Source organism: Paralichthys olivaceus, chromosome 19 (assembly GCF_024713975.1).
Source record: "Paralichthys olivaceus isolate ysfri-2021 chromosome 19, ASM2471397v2, whole genome shotgun sequence".
NCBI lineage: Eukaryota > Metazoa > Chordata > Actinopteri > Pleuronectiformes > Paralichthyidae > Paralichthys > Paralichthys olivaceus.
Genome location: NC_091111.1, coordinates 4,197,550 through 4,223,560, shown reverse-complemented (window position 1 = coordinate 4,223,560; position 26,011 = coordinate 4,197,550). Strand labels below are relative to the sequence as shown.

General features: G+C 41.9%; 4 protein-coding genes across 6 annotated transcripts; 1 reads left to right on the top strand and 3 right to left on the bottom strand.

Annotated features, from left to right (window-relative positions):
• Nucleotides 1-671: 671 nt before the first annotated feature.
• Nucleotides 672-6,951, bottom strand: LOC109632509 (toll-like receptor 5). Of its 3 annotated transcripts, none has more exons than XM_020091827.2 (6): nucleotides 6,878-6,951; nucleotides 6,681-6,789; nucleotides 5,772-5,831; nucleotides 2,588-4,883; nucleotides 1,846-1,934; nucleotides 672-1,370 (listed from the first exon to the last, which is right to left on the bottom strand). In XM_020091827.2, exons 3-6 carry the CDS (start codon nucleotides 5,817-5,819, stop codon nucleotides 1,134-1,136), a joined length of 2,670 nt encoding a protein of 889 aa, XP_019947386.2. In that variant the 5' UTR covers nucleotides 5,820-5,831; nucleotides 6,681-6,789; nucleotides 6,878-6,951; the 3' UTR covers nucleotides 672-1,133. The 3 variants fall into 3 exon arrangements, with proteins under 3 accessions (XP_019947386.2, XP_069371325.1, XP_069371324.1); XM_069515224.1 differs by lacking the exon at nucleotides 6,878-6,951 and adding an exon at nucleotides 4,972-5,051 and having other exon boundaries at nucleotides 6,681-6,802; XM_069515223.1 differs by lacking the exons at nucleotides 6,681-6,789; nucleotides 6,878-6,951 and adding an exon at nucleotides 4,972-5,051 and having other exon boundaries at nucleotides 5,772-5,996.
• Nucleotides 6,952-8,006: 1,055 nt separating this feature from the next.
• Nucleotides 8,007-11,136, top strand: LOC109632353 (intraflagellar transport protein 20 homolog). The gene is made up of 5 exons (XM_069515056.1): nucleotides 8,007-8,133; nucleotides 8,234-8,313; nucleotides 8,420-8,550; nucleotides 8,756-8,768; nucleotides 9,242-11,136. The coding sequence occupies exons 1-5, from the start codon at nucleotides 8,007-8,009 to the stop codon at nucleotides 9,299-9,301; spliced, it is 411 nt and encodes a 136-aa protein (XP_069371157.1). The 3' UTR covers nucleotides 9,302-11,136.
• Nucleotides 11,137-11,713: 577 nt separating this feature from the next.
• On the bottom strand, nucleotides 11,714-13,952 carry LOC109632511 (thrombomodulin-like). The gene has a single exon (XM_020091829.2). It carries the CDS (start codon nucleotides 13,631-13,633, stop codon nucleotides 12,011-12,013), a length of 1,623 nt encoding a protein of 540 aa, XP_019947388.2. The 5' UTR covers nucleotides 13,634-13,952; the 3' UTR covers nucleotides 11,714-12,010.
• A 138-nt stretch (nucleotides 13,953-14,090) lies between these two features.
• Nucleotides 14,091-17,750, bottom strand: LOC109632510 (thrombomodulin-like). The gene has a single exon (XM_020091828.2). The coding sequence runs from the start codon at nucleotides 17,578-17,580 to the stop codon at nucleotides 15,979-15,981; it is 1,602 nt and encodes a 533-aa protein (XP_019947387.2). The 5' UTR covers nucleotides 17,581-17,750; the 3' UTR covers nucleotides 14,091-15,978.
• Between the last annotated feature and the right edge of the window lie 8,261 nt (nucleotides 17,751-26,011).

Below are 26,011 nucleotides of genomic sequence, written 5' to 3'. Positions count from 1 at the left end.
CCAATAATACCTGCTGCCTTTGGGGGTCACACTTTTACCACTAGTGGTAAAACATTTCAGATGCTGCAAAAAAAAAAAAAAAGAGAACCAAGCTGGACAGATATTAATGGACTGTCAGCAGTGTATAAGCAGCAGAGGCCTTAAGAGCGGCTGTAATGTTCTCAACAGCTGGCTCATAAAGGCTGGGAGGATGGCGGCTGCTGGGGCCAACAGGACGGAAGCTTTCCTCTGCCCAGTAGCTTCCTGTTTTCAGACACAGCTCAAACTAGAGGAAAGCCGCTGACCTCGGCCTCGCTCTCGTCTTACAGGCCGACGAACCCCAGTGCTGTGGGACATGATATCATGTGCAGTGGCTGTTGGAGAAGGAGCAGCGTCATTTTGCAATTATAAACAGTCTCCATGTGTTTCTCTCTCAACAAGAAACACTGAGTTGTCACTGATCACCAAGACTGACATGAAGAGTCAGCACACAAGGGCTGACTCTTCCCGCCATCTAGTGGTGAAAGTAATGATTAAAACTCCACATGAGTTTTTTATTTTCCAAAAAGGTACATTTGTTACTGTTCTGATGAATACAATGGTAAATAAAGAGGTTTTGGTTCAGTGAACCAAACTAAAGATAGTTTATTTTTATAGGTAATATATATTATCAACCCACTCCGACACGCACCTTATTATTTAGTTCTGTGTTTAGTTATTTTTTGTCTTTATATACATGTATATATATATATATATTATTATACATCAGCACAGATAAAGACACATAAAATATTGAAAAGGCCCAAAATCAGATGTGTAAATGTAAATTTGAAAGATGCAACCATACAAATCAAATATAAAGATATATATAGATATTGAGAAATTATTTATCAATTCATCACACCACTGAAAAATATATTCTATATCTTCTTATTGCACAACACTACCCCTCACTAATCAAACAGCCCTCCACCAGGAGTAACCTTTTTTTTTAATTTTTTAAAGGCTCATTCAAATAAATAATAAAAAAACTTTACAGACAATTGTAAAAACAAATGCTTGAAATGCTTAAAATCTTTCTTCACCCTCATTCTGGTACTAGTTTACTGATGACACTGCGGCAAGGTTTCAGTCTCGTTTCTTTGACACAGAGTTCACATGGCAACAGCTCTGATGTCCTCCAGATCGATCGCCTCATTTTGAGGCTGCGGCCGTGCAGGCTGAGGTTTGTCCTCTGCAAACTTCTTCATCTTGGTGTTTCGGAGGATCTGTGAGATTAGTCGCTCATAAAACCACTCCAGGTCCTGAGGGTCCTCTGGCCATGTCAGGTACTCTCTCTTCTGAATGAATGTTCTGATCGCATTGTACCTCATCAGCTGGTAGTGAGCCACCTTTGGTTGTATTTCATCAGAAAAGAGATTTCGGTCAGCAGTGAAAATCTTCTTTTAAATACGGGAACAAGTTGCAAAGTGAACAGTTTTCTGGCCTGACTGAAGCAATGTTCATTTAAATGTGACAGAAGCCTGCCATCTACTGGTGAAAAGTAGGCATTGAAGCTGCAACATGTTCTGTGCATGGAGTCGGTCACCTGGCACAAGACACCAATATGACAGTTTGGTTCCTGTTTTCACAAATACAATTCTGGCATACAACTTTGAATGCATATGAATGAGGTCACCTGTAGTGATACAGCCACAGGTAAATATCATCCAACCCTGCAGTTCCCTTTATTTCTAGGAGAAGTTTAGTGTGTGCCGGCTCCAAACCCGCAGGTTTATTGTTTATATTCATTCTCTGTGCATTCATCAGTGATGTGTACAAGAAATGAGAAATGGTTATTCACTAACTCAGCAGCCACATACACACCTTCCCTATTACCAGCAGAATCAGGATGTTTGTCAGCTCTTCCACCATCCGAGTCTGGGCCAAGGTAAATGCCTCCAGGCACCAGCCATCTAGACAGAGACACATGCAGACATTTGATTTCTTTTATTTGGTACTTAATTCTGTAATTCAGAAAAGAAAGATGAGGGCAACGGAGCCTTTACTGGCTATGGTGTTAGTTAGCATGCCAGCTTTCAGAAATCAGGTAGGGTTGGTAATTTGGTTCTGAAACACTTTCTTTCTTATTTGTTGAAACCCTTTTCACTTCGTGATAGTGATAAAATGAAATAAACATAACCGATCATCTCATTCAGTCCAAATTAAATGATTGGCTGGCGCATCCGTCTGTCACTGACCAACCTAAACGCTGTTGCAGCTTTTCCAGGATTACCAACCCTAGCTTTAAGGGTCTTGTTTTTTGAAGGGAATTGTTTGAGGGTAAAGAAACACCAGTACTCACAGACTTAGATGATACCACTTTCACATATGTTTATTATCTATGAAGCTAGCAGCAGGGTAGTTCAAATGAAATACTTGAATGGATCAAAACAGCTAGTCTTGGTCTCATCCAAATATCTCTAAGAAATATAGCTTCTGTCCCAAAAGATTTAATGCTAGGCTTAAATAAGCTAAGCTAAGCAGTGGCCAGATGTAGCTTCATATTTGAAAAGTGCTATTAATCTGTGTAGCCATGTGACTGGTATGAAAATCAGATGAGCTGTACCTTTGAGGAACTCCTTGGAGATGACGCACACGGTCTTCCTGCTGCCCCAGATGGCATCTCTGATGTTTGACAAGTGATCCTCACCGGGCAGGAAGTCTCTGACCTCGAAACAACAGTGGAAGACGTTCTCCTCTGAAAACTGGTTGTCGAGTTTTTTCAGTAAAGCAGCCTCCACCCACCCATAGTCGCTGTTGCTGAAGCAGAAGAAGACGTCGTACTGAACCTCTTCGACAGTAGGCGTCGGTTTCGGGCCCTCAAGAACCCTGCCGACGATCTTCTTGTAGATGACAAATATGTGCCCTCTGAGACGAGCGTAGATGACCCCACTCAGGGTGACAGTGATAATAAGGAGGGCAGAGAAGATGAACAGGGCAAACTTAAGATCTTGGACGGCCATTTCATCGTCTTTCTCACATGGTTCTACGATGGTGGCATAATCCAGCAGTGGGAGGTTATGGAGAGCAGCTGGAAACTCACATCTGAAACCCTCGGCTGGGCTCAGGAGAGTTACATTCGTCACATTGAGCCACTGCAGGAAGCTCTCCAGATTACAATCACAATAGAACCGATTCTCTGCCAGGTTGAGAAAGAGGAGAGACTGAAAAGTCATAGGATCCGGGAAGGCTAGGAAGTTGTTCGAGAGGTCAAGTTTGTTCAGACTGACCGGAAAGACATCCGGCTGCAGGAAGGTCAAGGAATTAGTTGAGAGGTCTAGTTCTATGATCGAACTGAGGCCTCTGAAAATCCCTTGTGGGAGTGCGGTGAGCGAGTTTGAGCTTATACTGAGACCAAGAAGATTATTAAGATGATCAAACACGTCAAGGCATTTCCCCTGTGCCCAAATTATCTGCAAGGAACTGTCACTAAGATCTAACACACGCAAAGTGTTATTATAAGGTATTGTAATATTCTTGCTTAGTGTGCACCCCTTGATAAAGTTGCTGCCGTAGAAAAAGTTCTGGAGACGCTTGAAATCAGTCACTATTGAATAAAAATCATCCAAGTTCGTTAATCTGTTGTCCCTAATGTCCACATGGATGCTGTTCATACCCAAGTTAGCGATACTGTGCACTGACTTCAACTTGTTGTCACCCAAAAGAAGAAAATCTAAGTTTGGTAATGATGCTGGAGAACCCAGGTCTCGCAATGAGTTCCCTGTCAGAAATAACCAACGTAATTCAGGAAGATCACTGAAGGCTTGGTGTCCCAATGCACCAATGTGGTTGTAAGACAAGTCCAGCGCACTTAGGTTTTTCAGATTGGCGAAGGTGTCGGAATATATTTCTCCGAGTAGGTTGGATGAAAGGTTGAGAATCCTTAAATGTCCCTGAAGACCATTGAAGGCATTTCTCTGGATCTGATTGATTTTGTTTTTGGAAATGTCAATGGTTACCACAGTCTTCAGAGGACTGAAAATAGCCCTCTGCAAAACAAATATGAAGTTTTTAGACAGATCAAAGACGTTAACAGCGCTATTCGAGAGGCCTTCGAATGTGCTTTCATCTGGATCAGGTAAGTTGTCATATGAAAAGCCTCGACCAATGTGTCCAGACAATATGAGATGAGCGATCAGAGTCCCCTGTATCGCTTTGAAAAATCGTCTTGTTTGGTCGACGTTGAAGCCGTTGGAGGATAAGTCTAGGGTATGGAAGGCCATATCTCTGAAAGGGTTCCCACAACTTCCCTCGTCAAAGTCGCCTTCATACATTTTAGCCAAGTGGTTGGAATTCAGGTTCAGGATTGTGAAGTATTTCCCCCTGAAGCCAACAAGGTCGTCTTCACACAATCTTTTGATTGGATTCAATTTGAGGTTTAACTGTGTGAACTTACGGAGACTTGAAAAGAACAGTCCAGGCTGGAGTCGCTTTATTTGGTTCCCCAATAGATCAAGCATTTCTAAGGAAAAAAGGGGCTGCAGGTAGTTGTCAGCCAGGATAGATTCATTCAAGGTGCAATGATCCAAAAACAGCTGCTGCAACCTGAACAGTCCTACGAATGCCCTCGGCTCCAGCTGAAGGTGAATGTTGTTGCCTAGAACCAACCTGATCAGTTTTCTCTGTTTGGAGAAAGCGTTGTTCCTGATGACGAGCTGCACTGACTCAGACTGCATGCCCAGATCTAATTCCTGCAGCTGCTCGTACGGTCTGAGGGCGGTGCTGTTGATCTCACTGATGTAGTTCATTTCCAGGTACAGGTGGGTGATATTGGGAGGAAGAGCAGGAACCCAGTAGTGCCCCTGTGAGGAGCAAGCAGCTACAAGGCCATACAAAGTGCATGATGGGTAGCATGCGGTTACCTGCAGATTAGAAGATGACATCATGTTTGTGAATAGAAAAAAACCCCTGAACTCTGGATTTGGAATATACCCCTGCTCACTTTCTCACTGGCAGTGTACTGAGATGGAAGAAGCAACTCTGTAATGTCTGCACAGAAGTTTTGGCGCCGGGGCAGCCTGTTGACTTAGCTTTGCATGAAACAGGAGGAATGAGCAACTTTTTAAGTTTTTGTAAATGTAAAAACACAAGTTAACAAAATATATCACTTTTTTGAGAGATTTGGAAACGCTGCTTAGAAACTGCAATTTAACAGCTGGTCCCAAGACCTGACGATGTTTCTTACTTTAACCTTGAGAAAATAAAGTTTGCACAGAGAGGCTCAGGTGGTATGTTGTAACGATTTTAATAACATCGTAACATTCCTCTTGTTTATTTATTTTCCTTATCAGTCACGAGAGAAAAGGGAGTGAAGGGGAGGCTTTGTGGAAATGGGTGAAGAGGTCGATTTGTAGATGGGTTTAAATAGTAAACTAACCTAAACTAATCCAACCCAGCATAACCTAATCAAATACAATTAACCTAATCCAACGTAATCTAATTCAATTAACCCAACCTAACCTAATTGACCTAATCTAATCTAAACCAACCTCACTAACTAACCTACTCTAATTTAACCTGTGGTGTAGTTTCATATTTACCAAACAAATATAAGAGTGATATCAATCTTCTCATCTGACTCTTGGTAATGAAGAGTGAGAGTGTATTTTGAATTAAATAGACATTGTTCCTAAAACACCTTTTGAATTGTTGTCAGGCTGGAATCTGGATGGTTTCTGCTTCTGTCTAGTCACAATTCACAAAATAAAGTATAACTGATCCTATGTGAGTTCTGTGATTTACACACATACCTGTAGGTATAAACCGATGAAAGCCAACTGAGGGGCCAGTGTCCACATGCTGCCCTCGCACTGAAGAGATGTCCACAGAGAAAAAGCAGAATTGAGCAAAGCTTAAAGGATGTGGCGTCATTGCATTGGGCCAGCAGTGCAAATATTAGTGAGAACGAAAAGGTGGGGGGTCGCCAGGCTGTTTGCTTTATCAGGTTCATAGATCACAGGAAGTGCAGCTCTGTCATCACACTGCTGTGTGCACAACCAATTATACGTGACACATGAGCTTTGATAAGAAAGATGCACACAAATTGTTTGGCGTGATGCTTGCAGGTTTGCACTGTGGGAAAGCGAATACGATCCAGGGTCATAGTTAGTTTTTTAATGTCCCCCAACTGTGTACAGAAAAATGAAATAAATAAGCTACTTCTGAAATAATAACACATTACATTACGTCATGTAGCTGACGCTTTTATCCAAAGCGACTTCAAATGAGTGCATTCGACATCTACGAGGAGAACATTTTTTTGGGGGAGGGGGGTTCAGCATCTTGCCAAAGGTCACTTCGGGGATGGTCACCATGATATAACACTATATTTAAAAAACATGCATTCTACATTGCAACTGTGGTATTTTAAATTGTTCTAATAATTTTCATCAATGACAATATAACAAAAGTTCAATATCAATATTGTACCTATGGATTGTGCAGGTATGGTGATGAGGAGTGACATATTGTAATGTTCTACCTCAGCAAATAGGGATTTTAAACCACAACCTTCCCTCAGGAGCCTTTGAAAGTATTGACATGTGTCTTGGTATCGACTCATATGAACATAGGTCACAGTGTATTGCAGATGTATGGATCTTATATCATAAAGTTCACTTCTGTATGCCAGGCTGTTTCCGACTCTTTCACAATCTCACCTCGTAAAAGGCGAGGATCGGTCTCTGATCCTCGAGCTGCAGCCGCTGAAGTTCTCCAGCGATTGTTGCCCGATGTGGAAAAGTTTAAAATAACACTCCACCACTCCAACTGGAAAGGAAGTGTTCAGAGAGATCGAGTGGATCAGTGGCACGTTGCACACATTCTAGTGAAGCAGGTAGTAAAGCGGAGACCTCACCCTTCAGCGCTTCTCTCTCCAGCAGCAGTGGAACACCGCGGTCCAACTACATTTGAAGTGTGCCCATATTCCCGTCTCTATGGTAAATAAAGCCACGCCCCTAAAACGCGTTTTAATGAATCGTGATTTCAGAAAGTGAGCAAGTTACTACTTCCGGTTTTCATAATAAAGGGATAACAGGATATACACAATACGGAAATGAGATAAGATGATACTCCCATAAATAATTAGAAAACATTAATGTCCCATATAAATAAAACCAAAACGTGCATCTATTTCTCTCTGTTTGTAATGTCCTGTTCTCTTGTCCTGTCTTAAAGCTCTGGAGCTACTTCAGAATTATTCCTTATCATTAGTGAGTCCTCCTCAAACAATACACTGTCACTTTTTATTGATTGCGTACTGGACGTTGTGTGCAGAACTAGGAGGGCACTTGTTCTGTGATGAAAGGCTTCTTGTTGGGATATAGTTTAGTTTTTGTTATCCTCCTTACTTTATTGTGCACCTCACCCAGACTGTTTATTTTGAAATTTGGAAGTAGTAATACATTCTCATGCTCTGTGTGTATTCTCTCTCTGTGTGTCTTTAAGGAATTGTTGTTGTCAGCTCTCTCTGGGCCGTTTCAACATGTGCAAGTATTGTTTGGTTATTGGCAGGTGACAACCAACTTGCATTACCGCTATTTACTGTATCTCTCTTATTACACTATGTGATAAAATGCGATAAAATTAGTTGAGCACTTCCTTTTGCTCCTCTTGCTCTACTCTGTCCATCGTTTGATTCAACCAAGCATTTCAGATGTTCAGCATTCAAACTGAATATTCACCGTCATTCAACACTGTCCCAGGCACCTGCTTGTCCTGCCACATGGTAATCTCTCATTGAAGAAAATATAGCCCCTCTGAATTGCCTCAGCTGCTGACAGACAGTGTCAGCAAAATGGATATTGCCGAATACAAAGTCATTGCACGTTGTCCTGTTGATGCTTTTGATTTCAGTGTGTAGTCTTCCCTGTGTAGTCTGCCCACCACAAAGTCTGTCAAAGCTACAGCTTATATACATGTGTGTATTTATCTCTGTTGGTCATTTTTTCATTTTTAATGTTTATGTGTCTTTTCTTACACCAGCCATGGCTAAAGACTCGCTAGAAGAGGCAGGCTCTTATTTTGATGAACTCAAGAACCTCATTGCACTGGAGCCTGATGTCAGCCAGAAGACCTCAGAGCTGAAGGAGGGGTCTAAAGACTTTGTGGACAGTGAGCGCTAAAGATTTTGTCAAGGCCATTTGGTCATGAGCGTTTCCCTCTGTCTATGCCGACTTGATGTACATCCGTCTGAATTTGTTATCTGTTACAGAAATTGACCAGTTTCAGAAAATAGATGCGATTCGGCTGATTGATGAACTGGCAAAAGAAGTGGAAAAGGAAAAGAGGAAAGTATGCTTGACATTGAAAGCTGGAATGAATGAATGCTTCAATTCACTTCTAGCTGTGCTCACCTATAGACTATACTTTATGCGCCTGTGTTTGCTCAGAGCTAAAGTATTCATCCTGTTCTCTGCTCCTTTTGGCGATAGCAGCCAGGAATCTGTGGAGGTTAATGACAAGACAGAGGGAGGCTCAACAGCAGCAGCTGCAGGCTCTCATTGCTGAGAAAAAGAGCCAACTTGAGAGGTAAATTGTGTGTGGGTCGACATCATAACTTAAATAGTGCTGGTATGTGCCAGACAGGTCATGGTTTACTTTCCATTTGAGTTAGGGGATTGGGCCCTAACACCAGTATTAAACAAGCCAGGGGCTAAATTATCAAAGGCCATAGTATTGATAAGCTCCATTATTATCGGCCCTGCTCTCTTCACTGGAGAAATTAAGAAAATAGATTTCTGATAAAAGTTATCCACACATTTTGTCTTACTAACTGTGTGATGAGGGCATTTGATTATACAGCATTTTAGCTGTTCTCAGTCTAGAAGAGAGATGGCTCTCCAAGCCTGCCAGTGAGCCCACACACAAGAGTTAACTAAATGACACAAACATGGGTTGCATTGTTTTGGGTGCATTGGGAAATGTAGTTTTGCATTCATAAACTGGATATATTTTCTGACAGACTCAGGAGCCACTCATCAGTCTTATACCATAACACTGTTTAAGATGGAAATTTGTTTTTTATAACAGGAAATCATAATAGATACAAAATTAAAATTCTCATCTTTACCAGTGACATCATCTGGTGACTATTGTGATTTAAATAGCAAATTATTATCATTGAAAAATTGTTCTACACACAACACCTGTAATCACTTTCCTGATGTTTGTGTTTTTTTTAATTCTGTTCATTTGGTCTTAACAGTTACTTTTGTGTTAGTATGCAGCCTTGTCGAAGATGGAGTCAGAGCAGAACGAACTCATCGACCAGTTCATTTAGCAGAAGTGAAGGTGTGACTGGGAACAAAACATAATGAGTTCAGTGTCTCTCCGTCATCTTTCGTTGATGACAGGGTGAGTAGATATACTTGAATAAATTCTGTAAAATGGACAAGAAAAAGTATCAAGTTTCTCTGAAAAGCTTTTTAACATAGTGTTAAAGAAAATGTATTTTCTCTAATATGATTTCAGGGTAGAAATAGTTGTTCACAATATCTATTTCTGATTTTGGAACACACCAATGTTTGAACATAACGTCCTTGAAATGCTTCATATTTAGAAAGAAAGTGTCTGCAACCTCACGTGTCAGGTCATATATTTATCTTTCAGCTGAATCAAATAAAAGTGATCAGTTTCAGCTCAACAGAAAGGAACAGAAACAGGGTGGTAGAAATATCCTCTCTTTTCACCTCATGTTTGGATCAACCTCCAAAATTCAGATTCCTACATTTCCCGTAATGCAACGTAAAATATTGTGTTGATTGCTTATCATGCAATGTGTGAAAAAAAACACCATTAAAGTAAAGAATTCAAAGATATACAAGGAAACTACCATAAATTGAATTGTCAGCGGAACGGTGCTTTTATTCTGAAATCAACTCTCACTTGCTCTTACCGTAATACCTAGTGTAACTCTAAACATTGTGGGGGCTGGTTTGACAGTGTTGTGGTTGAACAGCTCCTCCCTCCAGCAGAGCTGCTCCAACAGTCTCACACTCCCTCTGACCTGCTGTCATAAGAAATATCTGCTGCTCTCCACACAATCCTACCTGATCTAGCATCAACCCTGACAAAACAGAGGCATTTCACAACTGCCCACATGAGCCAAGGCCTTCTTCCTCTTTCACACACTCATGTAATCCTCCACTGAGTTCCTGCTCAAACATCCCCCACCCTTCTAACTGTCTGACCACCTCTAAATCACTGCTGTACAACTAGCTACTACTTCTAATATCACTGCTAAACACATGAAGGAATACTTCTACTCAAATACTTTACTTTAAATGCCCATTTAGTAATGTGATATATGATATGCATGCCCCGATATCGAGAGTGATGGTTATGTTGTTCCTCATGTTGCCTCTAACATGATATATTATTTTCACACAGGTACATCCTATGGATATGTGTAGATAAACATTTATATATAATACCAATTGTAAAATTAAATTAGCATATGTTACAACATCTCCACAATACATCATCTATATGATATTATTTGTTATGACCACATATTTTATTGATATATATTTAAAGGTACAGTGTGTAGAATTTTGTGATATCTAGTGTTGAAGTTGCATGTTGCAGCTGAACACCCCTCACCTCACCCTCTCCTTCCAAACATGAAAAAGAACCTGTGGTAGCTTCAGTTGTCATAAAAACTCAAAAGGTGTTTAGTTTGTAGTTTGTAGTTTTTGTAAATATAAAGTATTTGAATATAAAGTATTTAAATATAAAGTATTTAAATATAAAGGGCCTTTTCTGGGCGAAAGTAAACTACAATTCATACAATTTAGATGAAACGAACTAGAGAAAACATCATCATCATTAATTTCTGTCAATAGTTCCCTTTCACCTAAATCTTACAAACTGGACCTTTAAATAACATAGGCAAGTTTATTAAAACAACATATATTGAACATTATATATATATATATATATATATATATATATATATATATAGAGAGAGAGAGAGAGAGAGAGAGAGAGAGACTCTTGGGTAACCTCTACATTGAGTATTTTTAATAACTAGCAGCAACAGGAGTGTCTGTTACATATTGATGCATCAGTTTACAACCTGATCATGTCATCTATGGTAAAAGATGAGACACAGGGGACTAATATCACTTCTAAACTATATACACTTGCACTTCTTGTAGTGGAATAGGCTACAACTCGTTCACATACCTGTATACTGTCACACTGCAATCACAACATGTCTAACTACTACTACCTCGGTATATCAACTGGTGTAGACCAAGGTTGTTTTGATGCGACATTAGTTTAAAAATAGTGAATCTGGAGAATCTGGAATGAAATACAGCCTCTGATAAAAGGGGTGTTTTTATTTGATTCATAAATAATTCATGTTTTGTTGCTTATTATACATATGTTTCCTTATTTTGTGTGATGTTTCAGAAGCTACTGTTCAATACATTTTCACTTAACCCTGTCTCTTTATAATCTTGGCCTGCTGTGAGTTATAAGTGAAATGTGTGTTGAAGTCATGGGGTTCATGTGGTTCATCATTGTGAAGGATTGTGTACATGCACCACTGTTCTTCTGAAACTTAAGTAATAATACATGAGACACCTTTTGCAGCTGCTTCTCTGCATTGATGACGTGTAATTCACATTTCCCTCCACATGGTGGGGCACTCCGCCTGTGTCTGAAGGGACAGAGACAAAGAAGAGAAAGACTACTCCTTTATTCACATTTTTTCTGATTGAATAGTTGCAGCACAAATTTAAAAAAACAAACAGAAATCCGTGATATTCTTATTACAATGATTGTGTTGTATGTGAGTTGAATTGAAGACATGAATCAGTCTTCATAGCAGAGAATCCTTCCTCAGAAAAACTTGAGTCGTTAAATATTTGTGACTTTCTTTCCTATGATGTAACCGCATCCCTGTCCTCCATCTCTTTCAGAATCTGTCCGGAATCTGTGTCGGTGGCTCTGGTCTGCACATGTCTTAGCTCTGTCGTTTTTAAGGGCCACTGGTTACACGATGTAAACCGTGCGCCTCATCCTCCCGCGCCGTGAGCGCACTGGCGCTCTGGATCTTCCCTCTGCTGTTCAGGATGTGATGAGCCAGAAAAACCAGCAGCACAATAAAAAGGACAGTAACCAGTATTATCCCCACGAAAGCCCCCACTGACACCCCCGAGGGTCGTCTCGTTGGGTCGGGTAAAACAGACTCTGTTGTGGGGGTGTTTGGATCTGTGGTCTCTTCTGTGTAGCCTTCGATTTTTACGCACTTGTACTCGCCAACAAGCTCATATCCTCGATAGCACGAGCACGCGTAGCCGCCGAATTTGTTTTCACATCCTTGATCGCAATACAGATCCTGACACTCATCCATGTCAATGCAAAATGTCTGGTCGCCTCTCTCCTCTGCGACGTAACCTTCGGGGCAGTAGCACTGGAACACGTCATTTGGGTCGCACACGGCAGGGCACTCAATCTCCCCGCAGTGGAGCTTACACTTGTTCGATGCCTCTGGATCCACTTCATATCCATCGTAACACGAGCACTTGTAGCTGCCGGGAGTGTTTTCGCACATGTGCTCGCAAGGGGCGGACGCGCAACCGTTTTCTTCCACGCACAGCCCGCCGGTCATCGTGTATCCAGCCTTGCAGACGCACTGGAACCCACCCGCGGTGTTGATGCACATGAAATTCTCGCCGGGACACTGGCGCTCGTCCGTGCAGTCGTTGATGTCCAAGCACGACCTGCCGTCCGCAGCCAGTCTATAGCCGTGGTCGCACAAGCACGCGTAGGAATCCAAGGTCGGGTAACAGGCGAGCTCGCAGCTCAGGGGTTCGCACGGGTCTTCTAAACCCACCTCGCAGGTGACTTTATTCGCAGGGTTCACGGTTTGTCCCGGCGGACAGTAACACGCGGGGACTTGGTGTGGGTCCATTGCGCATCTGTGCTCACACCCGCCTTCGTTTATCTCGCAGCTCCAGGGCGCCTGCAGCCACTTCTCTGAGAAGCAGACGTATTTAATCTCAGATGGCAAGCGGATGGCGATGCTTCCAGGGGGCAGAGACGCCATATCCATCCCAGAAAACCCCATGGGGATAGAGTAGGTGACTGACTCGCCACCAGCAGACGTCAGAGCAGTGCAGGGGTCACTGATGTCGAACTCACAGAGAAACCCGGCCGCCTCCTCGCTACATGTTTCTTGGACCCATGTAAAGTCGCTCGCTCTGGAAACTGAGACGCAGCGACGAGAAGAGCAGCTGCTGTCAAAACCTGGCGCCCAGTTGAAGAAGTCGCTCTGGCTGTCCTTGGTCACCCACTGGAAGCCCTTCAGCCCTTCAGCAACGTCAGGACAGCCGCTGCCTAAATGCAAACCGATCCAGAACCGCCCCGTCGAATTCCCCAACAAAATGAAAAGAACATCATGTGATACAGATGAGCGCACTGTCATTACGTGGCCACCTTTAGATCTGCATTGCTTCTGCGCCGTCGTAAAATCGCTGGGTTCTTGGGCCACCGCGAAACACTTGGTCCCAATGCAGAATCCGTTATTCGCCTCTATCCCACCGGTGCCTCCCACCAGGAGAACCAACACGGCAGCAAACAGTCCCGCTACATCCTTCATGTTTGAACCTCTGTTGTTGTTGGAGCCAGCGGTCCTGGACTAGACTTGTTTGTTTGAAGTGTTTAGCTCGCATTTATAAACCAGACCCTGCTCCACACCAGTGCGCCGGCAGAGGAAGGAAGTCCCTCTTAATCAGCCTGTCGGGCCGCTTAATGCCTCTCTTGAAACTTTCTCCTCCGCACAAAAGACCACATCCCCAATTACGCACGGCTTTTACGCACGTACGTAAGGAAGACGCGCATACGCAAGGGGGGCTACCACCCAACGCCCCCTGGTTTTGCAGTGTAGCCCCTCCCAACTCTTCTCAGAACACAATGTCAGTCTGGGTGAAGTCCTGAAGTCTTGGGGAAAAGAGTTGAACAGATGATCTCATGAAACATTTCCTGCACATTTTCACTAGTTTGAAACTTTTGAAAATGTTCTAAACGTGAACTTAATTATTACAAAAGAAAGGAGCTCGAGGAACTGTCATTTATTGGACAAGGTATAAGGAGAGGAGAGGAAACAGAGATAATGCAACAGAGGATGAAAAGTGGTAAGGGTCAGACGTTGAGATTCTTATAGAGTAAGAGTTCAGTTTCTGTGCACCAACATTCTGAGGGGCCATCGCTTCAATCTTAAAAAAGTCAACCCTTTTCACACTTTCAATCACCACATAAACATGGTGATAAGGGCCACAAGGCCTCGCTTTGTATCTTTTTAAATAACTTTTATGGGATTTGATTTGGTCAAACTTTACCGACTATAAAATTTATGCAGCCACAATAATAAAGACGGGCAGCTCAGCCAAAGAGGGGCAAACAGGCAGTTACCCAGGCACCTTTAGATTATGCTCTGCACGCATAAGGTTATAATTGCTCATGAGTCTTATTCCAATATTGTGGGCTTACTGCAAATTGCTGTGAATAGAGTCAGCTAAATGTATATAGTAGTACAGTATAAATGTAAATATACAGCAGCAATTTGTGGGTTAAATCTGCAGGGAGGTTTGTGGAAAAGGAATTGAAACAAAAAAAGAAATAGATCTGGGTGTAGAACAAAGGAAAAACACGAATAATTAAATGAATAAAAGAATGAATCAATACCTCCCCTCCCACTATCCACGTAACAAAAAACCTCTGGTAATGGAAAATAATCATAATACAACCTTTAGCTGCAGTTTTTTTTTTTAATTTACAGTATCATTCAATAAAAATAAAATAAATAAATAAAAAGCTTGCAGTGAGCCTGTTATACAGACAAAGAGACTGGGTGTTTTTCTGTGACATATGAAGAAGTTAGCAGCACAGTATTACATTTGTGTTTAGCAGATCCCTCAGCAGCAGCCTGGTACACAGTGAATAACATACAGCCTCAGGATAATGTCAGTGGTATCAAAGTACAGCTGGTGCAGCATGTCTGCAGTGCAAGAACAGTCCAGGGCTGTTTTTATAAAAACCTCAAAGCATGCTGCCATGCATGCTTCACAAACAGTTCCAGTGGCAACCAGTGCAGCCTTAAAACTAATAGTGGTCCAATGCCAGTGCTGACTAATCAGAAACCTGCTTCTTCTTTTCGGCTCCATTAATCGATAATAAGAATGTCCAGTGTGAGCTTATTATAAGATAAAATACAGTGTAACAGCTGATATGTGGAATAAAACATACAATGTAAAGTACAAATGTTGAGCAAAGACAAGGGCAATTTCTTGTTATAAAAAATTCAATATAAAAAGCTGTGTGTATGTGTGAACTAAATAAAGTGAAATATAAATGCAAGAGATAATACTCCAGTGACAGTAACAAAACCTTTCATTTACACTGATGGAGTTTTGACACTGTTAAGGGAACTGAAATCAGCGGTGGGATATAACTAAGTACACATTTACAAAGTAAATTTTTCATGTATCTGTATTTTATTTAAGTAGATCAACTTTTCGGGGGTGATTTTCACTTCAACTTTGCTAGATTTGTCAGCAAATATCTCTACTTAATATTAAATCGCATTTTAAAAACCTATTGTGTGACATCTGTGGTAGTTTTACTTTTGAGTACATTTTTGTCTATTTATTTCTACTCATTGCTTATACCGCTTGAGTACTTCCACCACCTATGAATAATTAGAATAAAATGACTAGACTAACTTTCAGTACCTTTACGGCATCTTGTTTGACTCTGAATAATCAGGATTAGTGATTTATTAGGGTATTTAATAGCGAACTGTATATATAAATCTATCACATATCCTTGAAGCTGTTTCTCTTTAAACTCTTATTTGACCTCATCCATCGCTGCTGTACGAGATTTGTATGAACCATTTCTGGATACCTGTGAAAACAAAAAGTCCCATGTGCCTTATGCTCCAGATCACAGTCGTTGCAAGTCACTTTTAATCTGTTTGTCGAAGGACAACCTCTTGTAGGTCTCCGTGGTCACCTGCTGCAGGTAAAACACATCTATGTCTGGATGTCTGAAGGAGGAGAGCTCGAACCTGCCGCAGCGTTTCACCACGGTGCGCACCAGCAGACACAGCAGCGTCGCGCCAAGTGCCATGAACACGGTGATGCCCAGGACGCTGCCTGTCTTGATGTAGGATGGCACCACCGCAGGCTGAGCGGTGGCTCCTGACCCATCCTCCCCCTTCTCCCCCTTCTCCCCCTTCTCCTCCTCCGTCTCCGCCACACACTTGTCATCCTGCAGCCTGAAGCCGTCCTGGCAGGAACATCTGTAACCACCGAACGTGTTTTCACACTTTTGGTCACAATAACTTGACATCTCACACTCGTCGATGTCCGTGCAAATGGTCTCGTTGTTCCGCATATCTTTAATGTAGCCCTTGGGGCATTCGCACTGGACCATGTCCGGCTTCCTCTTATCAGTGTTTTGGTGGCACACGGCCGGACAGTCTCTCTCGCCGCAGTGTCTCTCGCACTTGGTGGGGTCCTCGGCTGACACCCTGAACCCTTCCCGGCATGCACACCCGTACACCCCAGTGGTCTTCACACACAACATATGCTCGCACTTTAGGCAGATCTCCACGTCCACGCACGCCCCATCCTCCTCCTCGAAGCCCTCTGTGCACCTGCACTGGTACCCTCCCTCTGTGTTGAAACACTCCTCGCCCTCGCCTGTGCACAGGTCGTCGTCCTCCTCGCACTCGTCCACGTCCACGCAGCGTTTCCCGTCCTGCGCCAGCATGTACCCGTTGTTAGCGCACGCGCACTCGTAAGAAACGCCACTCCATCGGCAATCCTCTGCGCAGTCGGCGCACGGGTCCTTGGCGCAGGTGATGCTGTTGGGCTGGAGGATTTGTCCCTGGGGGCAGGTGCAGGTGTGTGTTGTGGAGTTGCAGCCGTACTCGCACCCGCCCTGCAGCACCTCACAGTTCCAGGGAGCAGACCTCCACTCCTTATAACACAGATGTTTCGAGTCCAGATAGTGTTCACCGACCTTTTCCACCACAGCGATGGTTCCTGATGGAAACACTTCAGAATCGATGACGTCGAATCCCATATGGTGAGTGGTATACCTCACCTGCGCGCCCCCGTGTGCCTCGAGGCGACCGCAAGATTCCTGGAGCACGTACTGGCACAGAAACCCGTCCAGTTCGTCGCCGCATTGCTTCCAGGACACCGTGATGTCCCCTCCCCCCGACACGGAGACGGAGGAGCAGTTTACAAGATGTGATTCCTCCACCCGTCGGTCGGTGCGGTGCAGCTGGAGCCAGTAACTCCCGCTGCGTCCGCTCAGTGGACCCGTTAATGTCTCCACCGCTTGTTCCGAGCTGATCGTGAGCAACGTTCCCTCCGAGTCTCTGCAGCTGCTCTGCGCCCCCACAAAGTCCTCGGGCTTGCTTAAAAGTTCAACACACCGATCGTCTGCGCAGTGCCTGTGCTGGGCGAGCACCGCGTCCTCCAGCCCGCAGAGGAAAACCACGCAAATCAGTAGAGATTGTTTCCTAGGACTCATGATGTCGATGTTAGAAAAGCAGACGATGGTGTGAAACTCTGTTCTCGACGATCCGCGTCTGATCCAGTGACTGAGAGGTGAACATAGACCCCATTTATAAAGGCCTCCAGCTGACTGTGTTTTTTTTTTTTGTTGGAACAGGGGAGGAAGGAAGTTCTGTGCTGGCTTGTAGTTGAAGCAGTCGTGTGATTGCTCAACTCCCACACTGTCCAAAGACCTTATCACATAGAGACCAGCCCACTTACACGGGAGCAGAGGAACCTTTGATAAGTATGAACCAAATCCCATGAGATGAGTGCTTGACTTTCTTTTCCTAAAGCAAATTGAAAGTTAAAGTCTCAGGGGAAGAAAGATCTTTGAAACATCCAACTCTCACGGAGGTCATGTATAAACTTTAATATGAATATGATTATTATTGGGCACAACCCTTAAACACAATTAATTGTCTGTCAAAGTTATTTCAGTATTTTAAGCAGATCGTTTTTGAATTTTACACTTTCAATAATGTCACCGTGTCACATTGTAAGGTTTAAAAAGTTCGGCTCTGGGTAAAGCTAAATGTGAAACAGTGTCTGGAGGCAGAGCCCAGTGTATCATCAAAGGTAAGTTGATATAATACTATAAATAAGTACAATAATTCTAATAATAATACAAATTATAATAGTTCATACTCAATACTGTAATACAATAAATCAGTTAAAAGAACAATAATAAAATAAAAACTATAAAAATGCCATACAGGCTACTTTTAATGCTGTTTTAAAATGAGTCACTGATTCTGCTGATCTGATGTTGAGGAGGAGTGTGTTCCACAGTGTTGGAATTAAACCAATAAAACATTACCCCCTTTGTTTTAAGTCTAAAAAATATTATTCTCTGTTCTCTTGGGTCTCGCAGCAAAGTCAGGGTTTAAATTATGAAATAAAAAGCGGATGATTTAAGGCAGAGTAGTTCAGACAGGACGGGTGTGATGTGTTCTCTGCGTCGTTTGTAAGAAGTCTTGCTGCTACATTCTGTACCAACTGTACCTTTATATATAATTAGGCATAAATGAACTCCGCCATATTCTTGATTAGAAACATATCACATAATAGAAACAAGGCTCCACGAGCTGACTCACAGATTCTTGGATAAGACAGACTTCCTTAAGGCACAATAATAGCTTCCCAGGTGGAAAGACGATTGTTCGACTTATGGTCAGTCTGAATCAATCATTGCTCTTCATAAACTTTTCAACGTCTTCTCTCCATTCCAGAGACCTGCCTTCCACTTTCCTCAGGGGTGGAAGTGACTGAACGGATGTCCTCACGCAGCAGGGGCCAGACATGACAGGACCCGCAATATGTAAAGCAGCTGTGTATGTATTCATTGAGCTGCCTGATTTCCAGGTGGAGTCTGTGGGGAGTTGGTCTGAGGAATGTGACACAGAGTGACTCAGAAATAATGGAACTCAGTTCCGTCATCAAGTAGAATAATAAGGATGTCACTATGTAGCGACAATTAAGTTTGTATTTGCAGAGATCTGAAAACTGACTAATCGCTGTGACTACAGATGTCGATGACACATTTAGAAGCTGTAGATAATTCAAGGTGTTAGACTCAGTGCCTCCATATTTCCCCTTTGAAAGGGGTGTGGTGCAGTGGGATGGGGTGGAGGGGATGTGAGCTTTGTTCATGCTGCTGAAACAAAATAATCAGTTCACTGTTTTTATTTGGGTAGCGAATGTTAGATTTTTAGATTATAAACTTTGCCTGGACGCCCACCACAGGATGGCACAGGGGACAGATTTATTCCACAGCAGTGACCCACTCACAGCAACACATGTTTTTCTTTGATGCTGATGCTTTAATGCCCACGCTGAGTTTACTCTGGAAGACGTTGAAGATATTCCTGAGGACTGTTTTCTTTCTTCTAAATCAAAGCCTGTTCTTTCCAGTTGTCGCTTTTATCGTGTTTTTACAGTTAAAACATGAGATTCACTTGAACCAGCTTTAGTGTCAGTGCCACTAACAACATTCTCAGTGCAGCTATGATTTTAGTTTGTGACATTGCTTCATTTTCCGATAACTTACGCCTTTTCGCCTTGACTGACCGACACTATGTGAACCCTGACTGTTTCCTGCTCCTTGTGAAAAGCTAAATACGTCCAACTGAGGGCCAAATGTTAAGGTCCCCTTCTTTATCATACTGACTAAGTGCAGTTAAAAGACGTCACAGGCCGATGAATAATATGTGCTCCCTCTACTGCAGGGGCGTAACTCAAAGGTCCAGGCCGATATCATAGTAATTATTATTAAAGTGTTTTATTCCATTAAGACCTGAGTCACTGAATATAAAAAGAGCTGACAGATTTACCTGTGTTTACAAAAACTGTTCTCAGCCTCTGAAGGAAGATATAGACATGAAATTAAAATATTCAATAAATTAAATATTTGGCTTTTATTGTATATCATTGTCGTTTCCCTAAATTTGTGAACATTAATAAAAAACAACAACAAAAGCAGCAAACTCACAGAGATCCCCCCCCCCCCCCCCTTCTTCCTCTTTCTTAAACTTGTCAATGAAATACTGATGTTATCTGCTTCAATATTGCTCCTGTCGCTTAAATCATCAGCTATTGTCTGAAATGCTATAAAAATATTTTTGCAGACTTGGTGTGCTGAAAAAAAGATTCCCCAAATACAAGTATCTAGCTGAATCTTGATGTATTTCATCAGTCACATATCCTGAAAACGGTGACATTGTGAAGGAGATGCACTTCTCTCATCTGTCTCTAAAGTGAGAAGCAAGCAAATGTTGCATCACGTCTTGATAGGTGCAACAAACTTAGTAACTTCTGCACAAAGGCCTCCGCCAGGTCAGAGGCCGCTGCTTGGAAATGGTGGATTGCTCTCTCTAGGTTGGGAGTGAGTTGCAGCCCAAAGTGAAGGAATTTAAGTATTTATGAGGGAGGGGAAGATGGAGCATGAGATGGACAGGCAGCTCAGTGCACCGTCCAAGGAATGCAGGCATTGTATCGGTATGTTGGGGTGAAGGAGCTGAACTGCAGGTCAAAGCTTTCACTTTACCGGTCTATGTTCGATCTACGGTCTAGCCCTCATCTCTGCGTAGTGACTGAAAGATTGAGGTTGCAAATACCTGCAGCCAAAATACATTTTCTGTATCAGGTTCCTGAGCTAAGCCTTAGAGATAGGGTGAGGATTCCAGACACCCGAGTAGAGCTGTTGCTTCTTCACGTCAGTTGAGCTCCTGGGTCCCTTCCAGTAGAGCTGGAAAGCGGGGTTGGCAAGAAGAATGTCTGGGATACCCTTCTTGGCTGTCTACCTCTGCATAGTCCCTCCTTTCCATCTTGTGTAGCCCAGTCAGTTGCAGTATAGAGTTAGCATAATAAAACATTGGAAACCTAAAGACAATCCATAGATATGTGAGAGAGGTAGCCTGAGTATTAAACCTGAACCCTGCTGTTGCTCTCAAAGTGACTGGTGCTAATGCAGATTCATGTTAAATAATAATACAGTTGGAGCTATTCAACTCACAATGGTTCTGAAAGTTTGTTTCCATCATCAAGACTCAGCCGTAGTGAAATTAGGGTGTTTCAAAAGTCATTTCTTCAAAAACATGACCGGCATCTTAAAATGATCATTTAAATAATGTTGTGTAAAATAAATTGTTACAAATAGCTGTTTGAAATAACATGTCTGCACTTTATAAGCCGTGATGTCCTCAGTAATATGAGATGATAATGATGATGGACCTGCTGCAGATTCATTCTGTGTGGCTGGTTTTCAAACTAATGCTAGGGCTGCCTCATTATCTCACTAGATGAAGCAGAGTATTATAAAACTACACTGAGCCGACAAGAATAGACTGTTTATGCTAAAATGTTGAAATCATAGATGAAAACAATTTTAATTAATGTTCAACATGTGTTTTTTTTCTACAAAACCCCATTGGATGAGCTGTCCTGTTGTACTAGAAACTTCTGTCAAACACAGAGTTGCTTTGCAACCCTTTAGCTGAACCTGATGCCATGTGGAAGAAATTAAATTAGGAAAAAACAGTGACTGTGTTAAAGTAACAAGGAGAACACTCCCATATCGTGTAACAAATACAAAAGTGAAAGAACAGTACAATGTGAGCTGGGCTTTTATGTTGTATTTTCTAAACCTAATTGATAGAGACAGCAGGGAGTGGTGTGGATGACGTCACAAAAATGTTTCTTGTTTTCTTTTTACTTCTTGAGTTGAATTTTGTGAATGAGTGTGCTTTTTTGTAAAGAAGTAAGCTGCTGAAATGATTTTATACATCCAGGCAGGGGGTTTGCAACAGGGTAGGCAAAGCAAACAATTGACTAGGGCCCCAAGCTAAAAAGGGGCCCCTGAGAATGGCTGATCCATAGCAACAACAATGTTGTTAGCACCCCCTTGAATTCTATGATCGACCATGCAGAGGAGAACCATGGTCACAAACCCCCAAATGAAGCCGAATGCCACCAACTTTCTGTTATTCACTTTTATTCAATCTCTGGCATTGTTAATGCCACGTGGAGTGTCAATGTGTGGTAACAGAAACACTCGATCTCAGTGGAAATAATCTGTTATGTCCTGCCTCCTGCCGCACCCCTCATTTGACCGCTCCGCAGATTTGTGTGATGTGAACCGGTCTCAGCGAAGAATCTCATGGTGCGTTGTTCATGTGTGAAAGACAAACTCCTCCTGAGTTCACGTCTAAAGACAGCGTTAGTTTTAGGTGATAATATGTGAATCAAAAAATCATTATGAATATTACGCTCAATTTTTGACAAAAGATAAATAATAATAATGATGAATCCAAAACACTGGAGCATTAATATTACAAACTATTAGGCTCAGTGATGAGATTTTGTCTACCTCCAAAGTAGTTTCTGCACCTGATGACATTTTTCCACAGCAAATTCCCTTCACTGTGTCTACCTCACCCTCTACATCCACAACAACATGAACCCTGTGGGCTCCAACAAGCGAAATATTTCATGGGGGTTAAGATACAGCTAAGGACCACACAGACTGGGAGAAAGCTTTCACCAGCCCAGGAGGAAAAGGGAGGTGTTTCCATGTCCTGGATGAGGATGAAAGGAAGAGAGCTGAGGTTAATTCCCCCATGACCTTACACACACGAACACACACTGCAGATCGGGGGTTTTAATGTGAACACCATACACTGTGGAAGGAAGTACAACATTCCTCCATTTCCAACCACTATATACAAATGAGAGTCTCTGTATTTATGGAGCGCTGGTAGTGAGGTCCATGCGCTTGACCAATTGCGAGTCAGTCTCAGCTGTCAGACCTGATATTTCAACCATTTTTTATATCATCATATAAGTCATTTAAACCAAACTTAAAAATAAACACTTGACTATACATCAGTGTGATAAGAACTGTCTTAAAGAACAGACCCATGTCCCATCCATTACCATGGAGGTGGCATTTTATGACCTATACTGCAGCCAGCCCCTGTTGGGAGTTCTCATGTCGTCCAACTTTATATATAATCTATGATAAAAGACACACACGCACGCACAAAGGAATTCTTCTTAATACAGAGTTCCCTGTTTTTCTAGCTCACCCCAGCAGCTCTACCAGTCCTCCCATCTCATCTTAATGACACCTGTAATTGAAACGAGTACGGTCACATGTTCCAGTAAATATTTTGGCCGTCATTCAATCTCAGCCAGTCACTGTTATGAAAGTTATGAGTCTTGCTTTCCTTCTCTGACCCTCGCTGACCTTGGAGGAACTTGCCCTGAGGATATTGTGTTTCACCTTCAGAGACACATAGATAAATATTCACGGTGTAAATCATGTCCTGTGTTTCGGTGCAGGGGTGGAACGGTAGGTCCACCGCCTCAATGGCAGGAAATGCCCCTGGGGACTCCAGCGTGATATCACAACTTTGGGTTAAAAAAGCAAACTATATTCCAGCTTTGTCATCTTTAATGTCCTTGTTTTCAACCTGGTTGATTCTGTTTGATTCCTGATGCGCGATGAAACAAAAGAAAAAGAGGAGCAAAATAATAAACTATGAATTTAAAAATCATAACATTTATTAAAAAAATGTTTTTGTACATTCACAGTTAATTAAAATGGTGAAAGAGAATACATCTAAGTATGTGGATATAATTCTTTCTTCTCATTTGACTGACACTGAGGGACAGAGCTGAAGCTCTACCAGATGATATGAAAGATATTTTACACTGAACACAGGAAATTATTGGATGAAAATATATGACTTGGGTTTTCCTATAAAATCAAGTGTTTTGTAATTCACTTCAAAGGATTGTAATAAATAATAAGGACCCAAAATATTTGTTCGTGTGTCTGTGAGTAAATTATTACAGTTGTTATCATTATTTTTTATCAGTCAGAGTTGGGGGTGCTAAGAGAAAGCAGACATTTGTAATATGCATTCATGAAATAGTTTGAGTCGCAATTAACATTTTGCTGCAGCACCACAACTTCCATTTTCCTGGGGAACCTGCTCTCATTTTTGGTCTCCACCAAATCATGAGAGGAATATTTGGATCTTACCTATACTAGAAAATAAGTATAGATTTACTATGGTTTGTTGCATAGAACAATCTGAGAAGGGAAAGGGCAGACACTTTTCAAACAACTCTAGGTAAGTGGTCGCTGAACCACCTGTCCATCGCAAGTGCTGAGGCGAGTGGGATGAAAAACGAAATCATTTTATCCATCACTAAAACTCCTCAGTGCTGTTATTTGCTCTTGTAAAGAATACTCTCCAGCTCTCATACAACCGATGCTACAGCAGCATCTGTACAAACCTTAGTAGAAGCTGCCCCTTTGGAAACAAGCAGCCACTTCTTGCTGCAGTTCCTCCCTCACACAACAAACAGCCTGTCTGGCAAGCTGGATTCTATCTTGTGAGAAATTGTTTGGTGCTTAATCAATCTTTGTTCTGACCAATATGCCCAAAAACTGTGTTTCCCTTTGTTTTTGACTTTTGGTCTGATGATGAAAATAAATGAATTTCCTAGCTGTCAATATTGGTAGCAGGTTGTAGGTCATCATCAAATACTCTCAATTCTTTTACTTCCATGCACCAATATATAAGATGATTTAAATTAACAGACTGACGTGAGAGGAAATGTTCTGTCATATCGTTTTATGCTGTTTAATACAGTTTTCAGTAATTGATTAATACTCCAATCCTACTGTGTCCTTACAAAGCCTCTGCAGTAAATCATCATCAAGTCTGTCAGCTCAGAGCATCCACTACTCTTCTCTGTTGCCTGGAATTTTTGGAAATCCTCTTTTCATGCCACAGTGATCACCGGAATCCATCTGCATCATCACACATAAAGCCAGATTATTCTCAGTCTGTGTATTTTTTGAGAGAAGTAGATGTCAAGCCAAATGGAGGAAAGTGTATGTCATGGAAGACAGTGGAGGGGTGTGTTCACGCGTAGTTGAGTTTATTGACACATCGCTGTTTAGTCTGTTTCTAAAGTATTTTACATTAGAAAGGAAGTGAGTTAACACACTGTCAGATACACGCAACAAACAAAAATGTTTTACATAGTGGTAAAATGTGATCTAATGTGATGACAGACACACACCAGCACTGATGATAAAGCTATCCTTGACCTTACACTGGGGCTTCTACTCTTACTCATTTATACTTCATTAATCTTATGATAAAAACAAGTTTTAAACTTCAGCCATCTTCTGGTAATGTCTCTTCTTTTTAATTTTGTGTACTTTTTATCTAGCACTGTTTTTACTTACTTACCTTTACTTGTATTGTTTTCCAGACCTAATGCTGTTTTGAAAGTGCTTCATAAATAAATTTGACTTGACTTTATTTGCTCTCCTTAAAAGCAGTTATTGAAGTGGAAATTATTCTGCACAAATAGCGATAACTGTATTTTTTGTGACATTACTGCAATTTATTTTTAACTGACCGTACACGTCGACTGCGCATGCTCCAGGTAAAACAAATCCACTTACTCAAATGGAATGGAATCAGGTGTGCATGCATGCAGCCTCAGATTGACATTGACTGCTTGATTGCTAATTATAGTATGAATGGAACTGTGGGCATGTGTGTGTGACTATGTGTGATATGTAACTCTGAGCGGACACGGAGCAGAGAGAGTATGGGTACTACTCCTCAACACTTAATGACTCTTTTGTTTCTCCTCTCAGTTTGTGCTGGTTAAACTCACGTTTAGCATATCACAGATAATTGATTCAATGGTTTTATCACAGACAAGGAGGTAAACACGGTCACCCGTGGTGAACTAACTGATAATGTTCCGCCATCACTTCCCATACTCAACAGTGTGAAGCATGGCTCATTGTTTTGGTTTTCAACAGGTTTGCTGGCAGGTTCACAGAAACAACTTAGTAATGGAGGAATGTCAAT

What these genes read in the sequence shown, in the direction of transcription:
- LOC109632353 (XM_069515056.1), top strand. Translation starts at nt 8,007, where the DNA reads ATGGCTAAAGACTCGCTAGAAGAGGCAGGCTCTTATTTTGATGAACTC. An exon ending in GTCTAAAGACTTTGTGGACA is followed by an intron (nt 8,134 to 8,233) that starts GTGAGCGCTAAA and finishes TATCTGTTACAG; the next exon opens with AAATTGACCAGTTTCAGAAA. An exon ending in TGGAAAAGGAAAAGAGGAAA is followed by an intron (nt 8,314 to 8,419) that starts GTATGCTTGACA and finishes TCAGAGCTAAAG; the next exon opens with TATTCATCCTGTTCTCTGCT.
- LOC109632511 (XM_020091829.2), bottom strand. Translation starts at nt 13,633, where the DNA reads ATGAAGGATGTAGCGGGACTGTTTGCTGCCGTGTTGGTTCTCCTGGTG.
- LOC109632510 (XM_020091828.2), bottom strand. Translation starts at nt 17,580, where the DNA reads ATGAGTCCTAGGAAACAATCTCTACTGATTTGCGTGGTTTTCCTCTGC.
- LOC109632509 (XM_069515223.1), bottom strand. Translation starts at nt 5,892, where the DNA reads ATGACGCCACATCCTTTAAGCTTTGCTCAATTCTGCTTTTTCTCTGTG. An exon ending in TCATCGGTTTATACCTACAG is followed by an intron (nt 5,052 to 5,771) that starts GTATGTGTGTAA and finishes TTTCATGCAAAG; the next exon opens with CTAAGTCAACAGGCTGCCCC. An exon ending in TCCATCTCAGTACACTGCCA is followed by an intron (nt 4,884 to 4,971) that starts GTGAGAAAGTGA and finishes TCTAATCTGCAG; the next exon opens with GTAACCGCATGCTACCCATC.